Here is a 17,393-nt window from a genome sequence, read left to right as displayed (position 1 = left end):
AGACAATGGGTTTGTAAGGTAAGGTTTGATTATGAATTGCCTATAGAAGCAAACTGGTTTGCATATCTGTACTCACACCTTTTGATATCTGCTGACTAGTCAATAAGACAAGCACAGCGATGCATGCATAAGCATCAAGAGAGCCAGGATTCCAGGTCTTAAAAGTAAACTTTTCAACACTACTGTAAAAGCGATGGAAATACTCACACTATGTGCACATGCTGATTAGTTCATTGGTAGTTTACATTTACATTTTAATATATATTTTAGTAAGATATTTGGTCACACTTTAGATTAGGGTCCAATTCTCACTATTAACTACTATTGACTATGACTTTTGCCTCAATAATCTCCTAATAACTTATTAATAGTTAGTAAGGTAATTGTTAAGTTTAGGTATTGGGTAGGATTAAGAGACATAAAATATGGTCATGCAGAATAAAGCATTAATATGTGTTTTATAAGTACTAATAAACAGCAGGCTTGTGCAAAATTCAGAATTTCAGAATTGGCCTCCATTCAATTCATGAATTGGAATTTGAATTGAATTTACTCCGCCCCACAGGACATTGAATTGAATTTGAATTGGAATGACAGGAAGTGGAATTAAATTCATGGCAATTCAAAGAAATTCCACACAGTCACACAACAGAAAGAATGTGTTGAGTCTCGCATTCATTCAGTGTTAGGAAGGTTACTTTGTAAATGTTATTGCTTACTGTTATTAGTAACCCATTATAAATGTGGTTTGGATTACTTTATTTGGATAACTTTATCAAAGCAAAGCAATTTCGTTTTAAGTTGATTAGTAACTAGTTGAATTAAACATTTTACCTCAGTAATACAACTAAATACAATTACTTTAATTTTTTAATTTAATAACAGAAATTACATTTCACATAACTATTTACTCCTCAACCCTGCGTACATTTTGTTCTAAAATATATATTGATCAAATTCTTGAAATAAATTACCCCCTCAGTGTTGTTTAATTAGTTTTGTTCCAATGTAATTTTCATTTCAAAGTAATCACACAAACACAAAGTTGTTGTAAATGAAGTTATCATTTATTCCAATGCAAAAAATTACTGAGCAACACTGTTGCATCTAATTCTCAATAGCTCCTCAACTCCTTTTCATTGAGTCTGCACAGTTCTGGTCTGAATATCTTTCCTGCAACACTAAAGATTCTCTCAACAGGTGCAGAGTGAAGTTGTAAGTGTTGGCCATCAAATTGTGCTTTCAAACAAATGTCCACCTCAAATTGTTTAGCAACCATTTTAAATACTTGGTTAAAGTAAAGCATTCTGGGAAATGGAGTCATGTTCCATCATGTTCCAAAAAATTACAATTACAATAAATCAAACTTAATTATTTGTTCTGTGACTAAATGGTAAATGGACTGCATTTATATAGCGCTTTCACAGACCTATGGCCGCCAAAGCGCCATAGCCTCACATTCATTCATTCATACACCAACGGCGTCAGCCATGCAAGGCGCCAACCAGCTCGTCTGGGGTTAGGTGTCTTGCTCATGGAAAACCTCGACACTTGGTCTGAACCGGGGATTGAACCACCAACCTTTCGGTTTGTAGACAACCTACATGAACCACTGAGCCACTGCCACCCCACATATTATAATGCAATCATATCTAAATATACAAATATGTATATGAATTTCTTTGAATTTTTATTGAATTGCAATTCTGCTTCCTTTAATTCAAATTCGAATTGTAATTCTAGATCCTGTTTTTGACATCAATTCAAATTCAATTCAAATTCAAGAATTTAATTGGAATTAAGGACTCATTCTCAATTCAATTCTGAATTGTGCACAAGCCTGATAAACAGCCAATATCCTAGTAATATGCATGCTAAGCAACTGGTTAATAGTGAGAATTGGACCCTAAACTAAAGTGTTAAAATATATTTTATATAAAAATGTACGGTAAGTCTTGCATGGAATCTGTGCCAACAGCTCAGCAGTTTTCTGCAAACTAGGACTGTACATCATTTACAAATTTCAATGCTTCCCCTGTCTCTTGTGTGATTTTGTTTTTACCCCCATTTATTTGTACTGTAACTAACTAACTGTACAGTAACAATGACTAAATGTATTTTAACTACAAACAACTGTAGTAGACCTAACTCCATTTTTTACCAATTTGTACCATAATTTAATCCATTTGGCAGATTTTCCCCTATAATAAGCATAGAAAACTTGACAAAGAGCACAGATTATACACAGGCATAGGACACTGAACATAACCAACACAGCCGAGCCGAGCTTAGTTGCTGAAGTGCTTGCTTCATTGATATATATTTCAACTGATGAGTTGTTGTCATTTTGAAATTAGTTTTACTTTTTATATAGTTCTACAAGCAAAGCTATCTATGCACCATTCAAAAGTTTGGGGTCAGAAAGATTTTTGACAGAAATTAATACTTTTATTCAGCAAGGATGCATTAAATTGATCAAAAATGAGGTACATTTATTGCAAAAAAAAAAATTACATTTCAAATAAATTGTTAAATAGAGGCTTCTTTGAAAATATTACCGACCCCAAACTTTTAAACATTTGTGTATATATAACAAATTCTGTAATCATCTATTAATAAAATAATTAGCATGCGGGATAGAGATAGGGAGATGTGTTCCATATACTCACTTGTCTTTAGGATCCTCAAATCCCTGCAACAAAATTGGAAGAGAAAATGCATTATACATCAACGCAGAATGAAAGAGCATTAGAATATCTGCATTTGTACAGTCAGCACAACAGTGACTCCTTCTGGAAAACTTCAACAAAAGCAGGGCAAGAAAGGTGCTTGAGTATATATATATATATATATATATATATATATATATATATATATATATATAAAACAAAACATTATTTTCCCAGCACTCCATTGTAAAACAAGTCCCTACATTCCACACATAAAGCACATAAGAGACCAGTGCCAGTTACAAGGGATAAAGAAGGGAGGGGTTGGGGAGTAAAAGAAATAATATTTAGGACAATCATTTATGGACAACCTCCGCAACTATGTTGTAACACCGAGAGCTGCTGTGAGACTAAGGATGAAATATTACTGTACTGATTTAACCAAACACATGATGACTGACATTGTGTATAATCAAGCTGAGAGCTGATTCTGTTTAGGGTTAAAAGTTAAAATTCAGACCCCAATGAGAACAGAATTAAACAGAGCTGGCTAACGAGGCATTGATTTATCATGGTAGGACATGGGAAACACGGAGAGGAAACCAAATAGGCACATGTTGTACATGTGCTTTAGCGGTTTGTGTTTTGTCTTTTCCTTTGGGGTTTTAACTATGATTTCACACAAACATTAAAAGTTACAAAACTTACTGACCAGCCTGCCTACTGCCTGCAAAGACAGCTGCCATTGATTTGGAATGCTTTACACAAACAGCACGAGACATTCAACATTCTATTTCAACAGTGTTTGAGATTATGTTTCTAAGCTAACGACAACTCTCTAATATGCATAAAAATATACAGCACATACAAATATATACACAAATATATATTTATATATATATATATATATATATTACATATATATTACAATATATATATATATATATATATATATATATATATATATATATTACATATATATTACAAATATATATATATATATATATATATATATATATATATATATATATATATATATATATATATATTACATATATATTACAAATATATATATATATATATATATATATATATATATATATATATATACATACATACACAGTGCTATGCATAAGTTTAGACACCCATGCTAAAGTTGACTAAAAAGAGGAATAAAAAAATCATCTTTTGGAAATTGAACTTAATGCCTTAATTAAAAAAATTAGGAAAAATCCAACCTTTAAGGACACCAATTTTCTTTGTGAATGAATAATGTATCATAAATAAATAAATGTTCTTCCTTAAAATACAGGGTGCATAAGTTTGGACACCCCTATGTTAAATTCCTTTGGAATTAAAATAGCCCCACATCATCACATAGCCTTCACCATACCTAGAGATTGGCATGGAGTACTTTCCATAAGATCATCTCTCAATGCAAATCAAACTAGCTATTAGGCTAACTGAAATAAAACCATGCCAATCTCAAGGTATGGTGAAGGCTATGTGATGATGTGGGGCTATTTTAATTCCAAAAGCCAAGGGAACTTTATCAGGATGCATAGTATCCTGGATCCATGAAGTAACTGGCCTTTAAAAATAAAAATCTGCCTGCCTCTATGGGAATTTAACATAGGGGTGTCCAAACTTATGCACCCTGTATTTGAAGGAAGAATATTTATTTATTTACGACACATTATTCATTCACAAAGAAAATTGGTGTCCTTAAAGTTTGGATTTTTCCTTATTTTTTAAATTAAGGCATTAAGTTCAATTTCCAAAAGATTATTTTTTATTCCTCTTTTTAGTCAACTTTAGTATGGGTGTCTAAACTTATGCATAGCACTGTATATATATATATATATATATATATATATATATATATATATATATATATATATATATATATATAAAAACATCAGATATGTGGGTCAAGGAACAGTCTGAATGTTCCCATTAGATATCAAATGACCGTTTTAATGGTAATTTCTAACCACTAAACATTAAATTATGGGAGTAAAAATCATCCATGGGACAAGTTGCTAGATGCATAATAATAGCCAGTAAATGTATAGTCTCAGTAGGATTAGATGCACTCCCACACACAGGCTTCCATGTATTCACTCGACAGAGACTATGACCCAGTCAGTATGTTGATGTGTTACACCATTTGTTTCCCTCCTTGGACAGATCAACACATTCTGGGCCAACTCAAGCCTCTAGACAATACAACAGACAAAAATAGGTGCTGTTGTTATTATGAAACAGATATTCTGCTCATCAGAATACACCGTATGTTTATTTGCCTGCATCAATGCTCAGTATTCATGTAGGCGTGGATAGATATCTGGCAATAACATGCCAGCCCGGCAGGATATATCGTACAGGATTATCTGTGCCACTATCACCACCAAATGCAATTGCAGAAATAATTACAAACAGGTTCCCCCCATCTGCTGTTGGTTGGACAAACAGATATTCGAAAAGCAAGATCCACTGATTTAGCCGATGTTGCTGAGTTATGCTGTTCAGGATGCTTAAACCAAGGGGTTTACTGCTACCCTCTGCTGATAGATGCTGTAACTACACCATTTATTTTTTTAAACATTCAAAAGATGCTGCCTATCATTCAAAAGTTTGGGGTCGGTAAATAAGTCTTTACTGTTCACCAAGGCTGCATTTATTTGATCAAAAATACAGTAATAACAGTAATCGTGAAATATTATTACATTTTAAAATGACTGTTTTTGATGGCAAAGCTTAATTTTCCAAGTAGGTCTCTGCAGGATGGTAATAGGAGTTACCAGATCAGTGGGCGAGGCCATAAACAGAGGGGCGTTTTCGACAGCGTTCCCTAACTTGCCCATGTCACAGTGTGGGTAGGGTTTAGGGGTGGGGTCGGGTGAAGGGCATCATTTTCATTACATGATTTATAAACACCCAACAGTATGAAAACACCCACAAGTTTAGAAACGCCCACTTTGGTTCCACAGAGACCCCATACTCAGCAGCATTACTCCAGTCTTCATTGTCACATGATCCTTCAGAAATCATTCTAATATGCTGATTTGCTGCTCAAGAAACATTTATTATTATTGTTAAGGTTGAAAACAGTTGTTTTGTTTAATATTTTTGAGTAAATTGTGATACAACTTTTTAAGTATTTAAAAGAACAGCATTTGAAATAAATAAAAAAATTCTTTACTGTCACTCTTGAATTGAATGCCTCCTTGCTTTTTAAAGAACTTACTGACCAAAAACTTTTGAAAGTGTTTTTCATGACAGTAGTGGATGTTCAAAACGGATGTGGCATATTTATGTTGGAATATTCAGTGTTGGGGAGTAACTAGTTACATGTAAAGGCTCATATCTAATAAAAGAAAATCAGCGACGTTACCTAATTTAATTACAAAATAAATGTAACCGTAATCAGTTACAGTTACTGAGAAAAAAAGTGTTATTAAATTACAGTTACTTATGAAAATGTTAACGATTACAGGGGGTTGCATCTGAATATTTTCGGTAAAAAGCTAGGATAGGTTGAATAATATTAATTTGTTGCTTTGCCTGTTTTTGATGTGCACAAAGCCTCCTGCCATTTAAAGGCCGTTTAGTAAAGCGATGCTATTCTGATGCTTTTGACTGGTTCTCTTGTTTGAAATTGCAGCGCTATTTTTTGAATTTGCATAAATGTATGAATTTGTAACCTATTACATTTCCAAAGTAACCTTCCCAACACTGGGAATATTTTAAATCATAAACTTGGACTGTAAAAAGTGTAGACATCTATTAAACTCAGTTTGAAGTGCGCCAGTCGTAAAAAGAACAAGTTAGGCTGGATTTCTGTGTTCTTTCTTACTATGTTAACCAAGATGAGAAGGAACAGGTGATTCAGACAAAAAAATAAAGGGGTATTCCCATGGAGTGCACAGGAACTAATTGCTGGTTCCACTTTGCCTGATTAAATCCCTCAGGAGGATATGTGAGGCAGTCCAGCTTTATTTAATTAGAGTGCTGTTCCCTTCGGGTTCCAGAGCCGGGGAAAAGCAGAGAACTGAATGAAAGAACAGGGACTACACAAAGGGCAGAAGGCCCTTTACATGTGACTCTAAAGCAATGTCCTTGGGATTGTTTTGGCTTAGTTAACACATGGTTCAAAAAGCCTCCCCTGTCAAAGGCCTTATCCTCCAACAGAGGCGGTAATGGGGTTTAGACATGGCAATTAGAGTAAATGCAAACCAACTGTTTTTCAACAATCAGATAATGTTCTCATCCTTTCAAAAGTGTAGCTTCCTCACCATCCTCTTCATCTCCTTGGAAACCTGATTGCCACCCAGGTGATTGTAGAAGGGCCGGTCGGTCCAGTGAGTGCTATTATGAGTGACAGAGTTGGTGCGTTGCCGGTTCATCTTAGCAATCATGGCCTTTTCTTCTTTCTGTGAAGGGAAATATAAAACCTTTTTTAGAGCATAGTCATTAACTAGCTTGTTTTTTTAACGTCACATTTCCCTGAATTTATCTATGCAGCTACTTTGCATTCATCTAATGCCCTGCATCATGCCAGTCATGCATTTGTTGAGAACTAGGTGTTTCTGCTTTAAAAGGATTTTCATATTAAGGCGAGACACTACAGGTGAATAGGGTAAAATTTTAAAATAATAGATATCACCATGAAACTTCCTCAGTTGATTACTTTCACAAGTATATAAAAAAAAATGTATTACAAGTTTTAGAAATTTGTATGTTTAATTATGCAAATTAGGCATTATCTCATTAAATATGCACGATTTTGCATATATTTTCGGTAGATAGATCTGAACATATGATAAAGCCAGGTGAAAAATTATTTTTTCATTTTGTTTACACACAAGATGAAAATAAAAACTCAGAGGGATTTCAGGATATATGCTTTCATTACCTAGGGAATCAAAATATACTGTCCATAGCCATAAAAAATAGATTTTCACCATATTTTTTTGATTAAAATGTCACATAAATCAGGCCAGGAATGATTTATTAACAAATCCCTCTGAAAATATCTTCAGAATACCGCTAAGTGTATAACTGGAAAGTTTGGTGTACATAGGTGCTACATAGGCTGAGATGTTTCTACTGGAGAATGACAAAAACTCATTTTGAGAAAACGGCAGTTAAAGATTTAAATAGCTCTAAATGATAAATCGTCTTAGCTTTAAATCCCCCTTTGGACATTCACGATTGGTTACTGATAGAAAGGAAATGCCCATATTTGGGTTACATAGCGTTGTGCAGGAGACTCAGAGCTTCACAGTGATACCGGTCATGACAGACTTCAGTAAACAGACGGAGCTCGGCGTGTCGCGTTGTAATGCTAACTTCCTGGTAAATTCGGGAGAAACTTACAGCCGCAAGTAAACAAAATGTAATAAAATAAACATCTTAATGTATATTTTCAACGTTTTCTTTATAGCAGCTTGAAAGAACACATATTGAAGGAGTAAACTAGCCCAAAATCTCAAAATTGACCACTGCATGAAAATCGATGTTTTTGCCTGCCGTGTCTCGCCTTAACAGAGAATCATAGCTTGTCAAACTCACGTGTTGTTAATGTGCTATTCAAAATACACAAGAGCAAGAACACTCTAAAATGTAATAATTCACCTGAATTCATTATAAAATTGGACTGATATGGATTCTCACCCGTTTCTGACTGCAGCCCACAATGAGGTAGGTTTCAATGTTGTGCTTCTTGAGATAGATATTTCTTTCTCCACCAAATCCAGGTTCCACATCGTAATCCCCATTCAGGTAGTTCAGAGTAGCCTTGGTGATGTGGATACGCCTGAGATGATAAAAACAACTTTCATGTGGCAGGAAGTTGCCCTGAACTCAATCAAAAGCGGCACATTCGAATTGGAATACTGATGTACTGAATACTGAGTATGTACCGCTACTTACTGTATACACATAATTTTCTTTTATAAGATATGAGCCATTTTCACATGGATTTTGATTGGATCGATATCTACAATATTTAATGACAATTCTTTCAATTCGTACATGCATAAGATAACGATGTACAATGAGAATTGTTTAATAATCATGTTTAATATTAATGGATACAAACACAGTTTGCTAGTTCACTTTGTCAGTTCAGTGTTATACAACTTTTTAATTTAAAAAATATATGAATATGTTTAGCTGTATTGGAAAGTGTTTCCTATTTGACTGTATTATGTGATAAAAATTATTTCCTTCATGTTCATGTAACAAATAGTACTTAAATACACAGAGTATGTATATGACATATTTAATGTCAAATATACTGTACTTAATCACATGAAATTCAAAATAAACATTTAATGCAAAGACTGAAAAAGTGCATTTCTTAAAGACGATTACTTAATAAAATATAGCTAAAACAATTTAAATAAATGTATAAACAGCTAAAAAAAAAAAAAAAAAAAAAAAAAATATATATATATATATATATATATATATGTGTATATATATATATATATATATATATATATATATATATATATATATACAAATAATTAACTTAAAACACAAAACTGTTAAGTCCATTGTATTGTAGACCTCATTCACCCCTGAAAACTAAATTAATGATTAATATTAATATGATTAATATAAAAAATTTATTTTGAATTTAATTTGATTAAATACAATATATTTGCCATTAAATAAATGTCCATTCTCTGTGACTAAGGACTATTTGTAACAAAACAAAGGAAATAATACTATCACAATCCAGTCAAATGGGAGTAATATAGTGTGTGAAATTATGGAGCACTTACTCTTTTGGAAAATAAAATGTTTATTTTCGTCATAAAAAAAGAAAAGAAAAGTGGATTGGATTGTGGAAGCACTATGCATAATTATATAATATATAATATAACATAATTTATGCATCAAACAGTACCTGTTCTGGCATAGTTGTTTTTTTTATAATTATATAATTTGTCATTTAATTCATATATATAATATTCTCTATTTCGTGTTGATGTTTATTTTTAGAAAATTGCAAAAATCACACACTTTATGATTTGAAGTATATTTAGACATTTTGGTAGTAGTATCAGTCAGGTATTACATTCAGACAGAAATACTATGCACAGTATACATACTACAGAAAGCAGTATGCTAGTATGTTATCCGAACAAAACTATGGTGAAGAAAGATAACTGGAGAGACACTTAGAGACATGTCTGATCATATCTTGCATTTTCAGATTTTAAAAGTGAAGAGACTCAAGGAGTTCAGGTGAGAAAACATGACCAAAAAACTAATAAAAATCCAAAGTTCATGAACCCACCCTGCTTCGCCCCCAGCTTCCATGTGATTGGCCAAGGTGACATCGTTGGACCAGACATCAAACTGCCACTTCCTTAATCCCAGCACCCCGCAGTGGACGCGCCCGCTGTGTATACCCACACGCATGTTGACGTTGACCCCAGTGACTTCCCTCACCAACCTGAAGCATAAAGACAAAAAATGTAGATATACCTGCTGTTATTTTTATGAATCGTATATTTTTATACCATGCATCAACAATATGCTAAATTTGACCTCTGAAGGTGATACTAAACCTCTAGTGTTACTAGAAAGAACTGTGAAAACTGTTTAGATGTAAACTTTGTTGAAGCATGTGGGAAGAATGACATAAGTTCTGTCACATTATATTTAAGTTGTCCTCTAGTCAAGGAGACAAATTCAAAACTACTAAACTTGGTATCAGCAATCATCAATTGAAATGATAATTCAAATGTGTCCCAAAAAGAATGTCCAGGGGAATCTGTGAACAATTGACTTATTCAGAAGAAAAAATAATTATATATAATTATATATATATGCTTTTGAGTAAGTTATAAGTGGGCTAAATTTGTGATAATTTTCTCTTTGCTAGCTTTCCCTGTCCAATTTACCAGTATTTCCTACATTTTGACCCTGGCACACTTTATCCCACAGCTACCATTTTAATATATGACATAATTCATAACCTTTCCCATTGACACACTCATCTCACTTTATACCTTTATGAAAAAGTCATAAGGTGGATTAGCGCTTCCTGAAATGCACCTTTCCACTCAGCACATCAACAAGTTAACACAGCACATTCTGATCCCGACATCACACAGCAAACAAGCCATCAAACTCCTTTGAACATTGAGGGCGACAGGCAAGTCTGCGGAAAATAGTCTCGTCCTGTGATGGGGCGCTGGGGCGGCTGGCTGCAGCTCAGAGAAACACAGACACGTGCTCATTGGAGCAGAAAGCCAGTCACCGCCATTCCAGCCTCAACAAACAACTGCTCAGAGATACTGAACATTAGAGAAGTCAGGCCTGTGGACACGTTCACATGCACGCAAGACAAATAACTTGGAAACAACTCAATTAAGAGATGACTGACCTGACCAATTAGAAGAGCAGGACAAACCCACAGAGGGTAATTCAAAGTTTCTAGAAAAAAAAACCGCAATGCTTATAACAGTTTAGTCACGATTAGTAAGGCAAGTAAATAAGATTAAGTGTTCTTTCTCAGCTCAACCTTTCTGTGAACCTTCATACAGTCCAGTAATAGCCGCACTTTCCATTAACAGGGGACAAAATAGGGCCTGAAACTCCTAAAAAAGCATTTTTTCAGTCAGTTAGTCAGTGCAAAGATGCACCTTCTGAACCTTCAGAAGATGTTGATCAATGTACGGTACATTTCAAAGGAATTCAAGCAAAATATTATTGAGCAGATTTATTTTAGGTTTGCACATTTGTAACCCTGTTATCAAAATGTCTAAATATAGTTTAGGAATCTGCAATTTTCTAGAAATAAATATCAAAGGAAAAAAGGAATAAAGGGAAAACATTTTTTTGGAGGTCTCCTACAACAGGTTTACAACAGGTCAAATACTGTATGCTTTCACTTTCTCATAATATACATTGCACATCACCACACTTTTTCAATGATTCTCAAACGACTCGTCCGATGATTCAGTCTCTCTAAATCCCTCCTCTCTGCGAGCCTACTCTGCTCTGATTGGTCTACCGCTTACAGCGCTTTTCGGAAAAGAAATGACCATTACCATAACTGAATTTCAGTTCCGGAGGCTTCCTAAAGCTCAGCAACTGTGCACACTGTAAAAACAGTAACGATGGCGTCAATCTTACCATATCAATCCGAAGGCAGGTCCGAAGATGAAACACGGATGCAAGGATGTCTTGAGCCGAGTTTTGCCGAGTGATCGGCGTGATCATAGGTAACTAAACCTATGCGCGTGAACTCGGCAATCGACTACTTTGGACTTCACCCGAAAAACAGGATGTAAACACAGGTATTTGCGCTGGCTTAAATAACATCATTTTTATACATATCTTTCACATCTACTGCAGTCAGATCCACTCGTGTTCACTCAGAAGGAATCACTCACATTTTCTGTGCACTTGTAATGACACATCAAGGATGTTAAGAGCCTAAAAGCAGGTTTAGTACTTGCCCTATTGAAGTCAACAGGGTGCAAATTTTAAAAATAGAATAACTCGGTGTAGGCAACACCGATTTTTGTAGTTGTTCTCTGTATTGACAGCACTCCAAATGTACAATAAAATGAGCTCAATGTTAAAATTGACCGGAGTTCTCCTTTAAGTCTTTAAATGTTTCTAAGTCGCCACCTTCTTCCCATAACATCTAACCTTGCTACACACAACTTTGCAGATCTTTTACATTCACAGACAGCTACATTGCACATTGCATGAAAGGTAATATTCTAAAAAGCATAATGAAGCACTTTAAGGCAGGAAACCATACTATGATTGTTTGGGACATCAAAGTGTGTTTATATTCATGGAAAGTGTCAGGTCCTGCTTCACCATAGCATCTCTTTTGTGTCTCCCGGGAGGCATTTAAAACAAGAAACAAAAGCCTGGCTGTTCCTGTCTGATGAACAGAAGCAACACTGTAATACTCACGAGATTGCTTCGATCATGTCCACACCCATCTCCACGCAGCAGTGCGCATGGTCGGCACGGGCCTCGGGCAGCCCTGACACGCAGTAGTAGCAGTCGCCCAGGATCTTAATCCGCAGACAGTGATTCTCCTGCAGACACACAGAGAATGACCAAACAGTGAAAAAGATTGGGCTGGTGTAAACAGGGTCAACACATTTTGGCCATTTGAGCTACTGTAGTTCACCATGTTTGCATTAGTTTCTATAACACCTTCACTCAAAGGTGAAATCACTTAATAGTCATCAGAGTCTGATACTGGTAATCTCATACAGGGAATGTGTTACATATAGCCTTTCCGCCATTAAAGCCCCTTCACATACCGCACATGGTTTTTCCTTTTAAGGGTGTGGATTTTCACAGGGATTTATATGATTTATGAAGACAAAACAAACTCAAAACCCCAAATGGCTTACAAAAAGGTCAGATATTAATCTGTGTCTACAGTGTATTTTTTATGTAGTAAGTTTGGCATTCCACTATCATGAATTAAAAAATCCAGCGCAATTTGTCCTGATATTTTGCTTGGAAAACATGAGTAGTCACAACATAAAGTTTAAAAAAGGCAATATAATATTTTTTAAAATAAAATAAATAAAATCATGTCCTTATTAGTTAAAGTGTGTTTTTGCATTCTTTTTGAAGCTTGAGACATGAAGCTTCACAAAAAAAGAACAATAATGTTCTTCAAACATTGGAAGGAACATGAGGTTGAATAAATAATGACAGAAATTAGAGGAGAAAGAGATGAAACCAGTGAAGAGCAGAAGAGGAAGCCTTGGGCTGAGCACAGGACTTACAGCAGCAGGCCTGGGTCTTATGACAGCCACCTGAATGTCACCCCAGTGCATGCCTTGATTTAACCCGCTGCCTGTACAACAACCTCTATTGTTGACAATCAGGGCGAAGTGCGCATGCATACTTTTTTGTGTCTTTGCTTGAAGGTTTTGGGAAGTGTGCAAACATCTGAACAGACACCAGATGGTTTCTAGCCTGGCAATACCAAACTCTGCTACTTCGCTTTGCTTCGTAGACAGAGTCTGGAAGGGCATAATTGAAAAGCGTTTTCTTTCTCGCGGAGGGGCACTTGTCTGAAGTTTAAAATCATTGGTTACCCGTAAGCCAATCACATAACGTTTGGTTATGGCGAGTGTTATGCGCTAGTGATGTGCGGGTTGGCTTTTTTTCCAACCCGCGGGTCCCGCTTTTATGAAATTATTTGGCCCGCAACACCCGCCCCGCACCACTGTATCTATTTTTACAACCCGCCCCGCCCCGCACCCGCGACCATTAAATAGATTAAATACTAGGCATTGTAATGTAAATGAAAACAGCCTTTATTTCACCCTGAAAGTGCTTGGAAACATCGCCATGTAAACTGGCAATAACAGACGATTCTGAATATGAACCATAAATCAGGTCATATTAATAAGATAATGATTTAAACATTTTCGATATTTACAAAGCAGCGTTTGTAGTGTTTGCCCCAACCCGACCAGTGGGCTACCCGCGGGGCCCGCGGGTTATGAGACGACCCGCGCATCACTATTATGCGCATGCTCAGCCGCATCTAACTTCCACTGTAAACACATGTATGATGCGAAAACAAAACCATCAAGCAAAATACCGAAGTGAACATGGCTGTGAACGACTTTTGCAGATTATGTGAAGTAAATCTACGCATCCACGGTACAATCAGCGTCTACGTCATGGCTCTCAGCCCGCCCTCTGTTCGTTGATTGGCCGGCTGTTTTGAGGCCGGAGGAAAACGGGGAAAACGGTCCCTATCTCAGACTGAGTACAGAAGCAAACTGAAATTGAGTGGAAGTACGAAGTCTGGCGTAGTCAGGCTAGATGGTTTCCACTTTGAGCGACATCTCTCTGCAGCAGCACAGTATATGTGCACGAATGCATGGCAACTTGGCAGCGATGAGTCACCACCACTGGTGGGGATAACGAGGAGATAGTTGGGCTGGAAAACAGCGGGAAGCTCAGTGTGCGAAGCGTGATCACAAACACTCATTTGACAGGAGGGAGGGCCTGTCTATCCCAGTCAGCTGTGTGAGTGGGATGCAAACGGAATTAATATGATTGCATCTCAGCTTGCCACTGTGTTTTGCTTAAAAAAGAAAAAAAAAGAGAAGCTGCTTGGCTGAGGGCGTGGGCTGTTCTATGGACACTTACGGCGGCTAGTTTGTCGAATCGTGCGAAGAGCTCGTTGAGGGTCATCACTAACTCCTGGGCAGTACACTGGGAAGCCAGACTGGTGAAGCCCTCAATGTCAGCAAAGAGGATACTGCGGATGGAGAGAGAGAGAGATATTAAACAAAGTTGGAGGTTTCATCAGCTATAGGCACTTTTATATCTTAGGTGTTGAAAACTAACAGATTTCAGTGTTTTTCTTGTGTTTGTATAAAGGTCTCAGTAGATCTGTCTTGAAACAGCCTTTTATTTTTTTTTACCATGCCATCATCATTTATATTTACTTTTCAAATACTTATTTATAGATTTTATTGTTTTACCCTTCACCAAGACTTTCAATACTAAATACATAATATGGTTAATTATTATATAAAGACGATAAAATAATAAATAATTAAACAATTTAAATATTAATTCCCGCAGTGCTTTTCATTTCATACAATATTAGCCATTATAAAAGTATAATAAGTTTTTACAATAGGAAATTACCAAGAAAACAGTTCAGTCAAAAGTCTAAAACCAGAGCTAGTTATTGCACAGGATTTCAGTTAAATAAAAACATAAAGTTATGAAACTTAACTTTGCCCTTAGCCAAATCGATTTGCTCTGGAGCAAGTAATAGATTAATAAGACCAGAGATTGCACAATTGATATGCCCAAAATGGAATTATACCTCGTGTTTAAACACTATCTACATAAGAGCCAGCGGCAAATTAACAAAGGACTGGCTGAGATAAATCTGTTCTCGGAGGGTGTGTGAGCTTAAACGGCTGCTTACGGCCTGGAGTTCACATCTCCAAAAACATCTTACTGTCAAATAGGCGCTATGTTTATATAAAAGTTGCATCTCTGTGGTCTAAATAACTACATTCTTGCTTAAAAAAACGTTTAAAATACATTCTGTGACACTATAGTATTTGTAAAATGATGGTGATTGCTTGTCCGCCATGACACTCTCTGTGAAAGAAATCCTGTAAGCAGAGTGACACAAACGGTGAAACGGTTCCTGTGGTGATACTATTGGAATACCGGTAGAATATCCGATAGCCAATCAGAATCGAGAACCACCAGCATTGTAGATAAAAGCATTTGCCAAATAAATAAACCCAATAAAAAAGCAGGTCATTCTCATTTATAATCTCAGGCTCTCATCCCCACACATTAGCGCAGTGCACATTCACCTACAGTGTATATTACACGGTTGCCACGGTTACCTGGCTGACAATTGAAACCCTCGCCCACAGCTATTCATTTCAATTGAATTGCGAGGCATACTTTACATAGATACAATATGAGCTAACTAATGTGATCCCAGCATCACAGCTCAATTACCATGGCAATGGCACAGCAGACAGGTTCGTTTGGGAGTGCGCACTCTCTATAGCAATAGATGACATTCACATTAAGAGAATGTTGGGCCTACAGAGACAAGAAAGTGAATAAAGAACGATATTCCCCTGTGGGAGCCGGTAACCGATATGGCTCTTCTTTGTGCACCTTGAATAAAAGACAAAACACAACCTTGTGGGCTGCAATGAATTTTCCTATTCAATATTCATCTACAGAGCTTTTACTAAATTTACTAAATGTTGATATTGATCTAGCTTTATTTCAAACAGCTCTGGGCTGGTCTGACACTCAAGCTAGCGTGACAGTAGAGAGACACTGAGGTTTGACTGAAGCCCAAGTTCCGGGTGAGCGTGACCCCTCCGTTCAGACTTAATATCAAAGTCGATTTCCAGAAATGTTTAAAAGGGGCCCAGAAGGCAGGCTGTTCTCGAACAACAAACTCATCTCATGTGATGTGCGCCACTCCCTATTTCGAGGCACACAGGCTGCTTGGTTCCCTGAAAAAGCCTGCTTAATGACTTACTGGGTGAACTTTGACACTGCAGACGTTCTACATATTTTTCCAAAAAAAGCATTAAATACTTAGATGTTTCAAATTCAGCTAAAATAACAGCTTAACCATCTTAAACCAGCTGATTTAAACAGGACATTTCATGACCCTAAAGAAAAAAATTATAATTTTATAAATAAAAAATGAATAATATTACATAAACAAATTGTGGTATCATTCATGTCCTTGGAACGAAGAGCCAGACGAGTTACACTGCCAAGTAATATTTTTAATTTGTTTTGCTTTAGTAAATAAAATCCAAAGAGAAGCAATTGATCCTCAGCCAAGTTTGCTCAAATCTCTAACTCTGAGTATGAATAATAGTAGCAAGCATCAGCAATTATTTAGCACTGAGTGTATTTTAGACCTCTCATTCACTTTGTGATTTTTTTTTTTTTTTTTTTTTTTTGCCGGATTTAATTATTCAAATTAGATTATTGGTATTATTGGAATTGATTTGTGTCCCTTAACATGCCCCTGTCGGTTATATGATACGATTCAATGCACAAAAGGACAAAAAAAAAAAAACCTTAACTACATTTAGCCCCACTTCCTACTCCATAATGTCAATACACCATAATGAATTAATGATACCACTTCTTCATAGTAAATCAAGTGTACAAAGA

At 35.9% G+C, this 17,393-nt stretch overlaps 1 protein-coding gene across 2 annotated transcripts in view; it reads right to left on the bottom strand.

Moving 5' to 3' along the window:
* Window positions 1-17,393, bottom strand: part of adcy5 (adenylate cyclase 5) — a 110,897-nt gene that overhangs the window by 12,348 nt on the left and 81,156 nt on the right. For both annotated transcript variants that reach the window (XM_081369611.1, XM_081369612.1), the window contains exons 4-9: window positions 14,850-14,961; window positions 12,630-12,757; window positions 9,985-10,143; window positions 8,349-8,490; window positions 6,968-7,105; window positions 2,670-2,692 (exon numbers count right to left, since the gene is read on the bottom strand). In XM_081369611.1, coding sequence (XP_081225737.1) covers window positions 2,670-2,692; window positions 6,968-7,105; window positions 8,349-8,490; window positions 9,985-10,143; window positions 12,630-12,757; window positions 14,850-14,961 — 702 coding nt within the window. The remainder of the gene's footprint in view (window positions 1-2,669; window positions 2,693-6,967; window positions 7,106-8,348; window positions 8,491-9,984; window positions 10,144-12,629; window positions 12,758-14,849; window positions 14,962-17,393) is intronic.

The sequence above is a fragment of the Scardinius erythrophthalmus genome (genome assembly GCF_964197995.2).
Source record: "Scardinius erythrophthalmus genome assembly, chromosome: 6".
Lineage (NCBI taxonomy): Eukaryota > Metazoa > Chordata > Actinopteri > Cypriniformes > Leuciscidae > Scardinius > Scardinius erythrophthalmus.
Note: the sequence above shows the minus strand (reverse complement) of the source record. Positions and strands in the feature narration are given on the sequence as shown.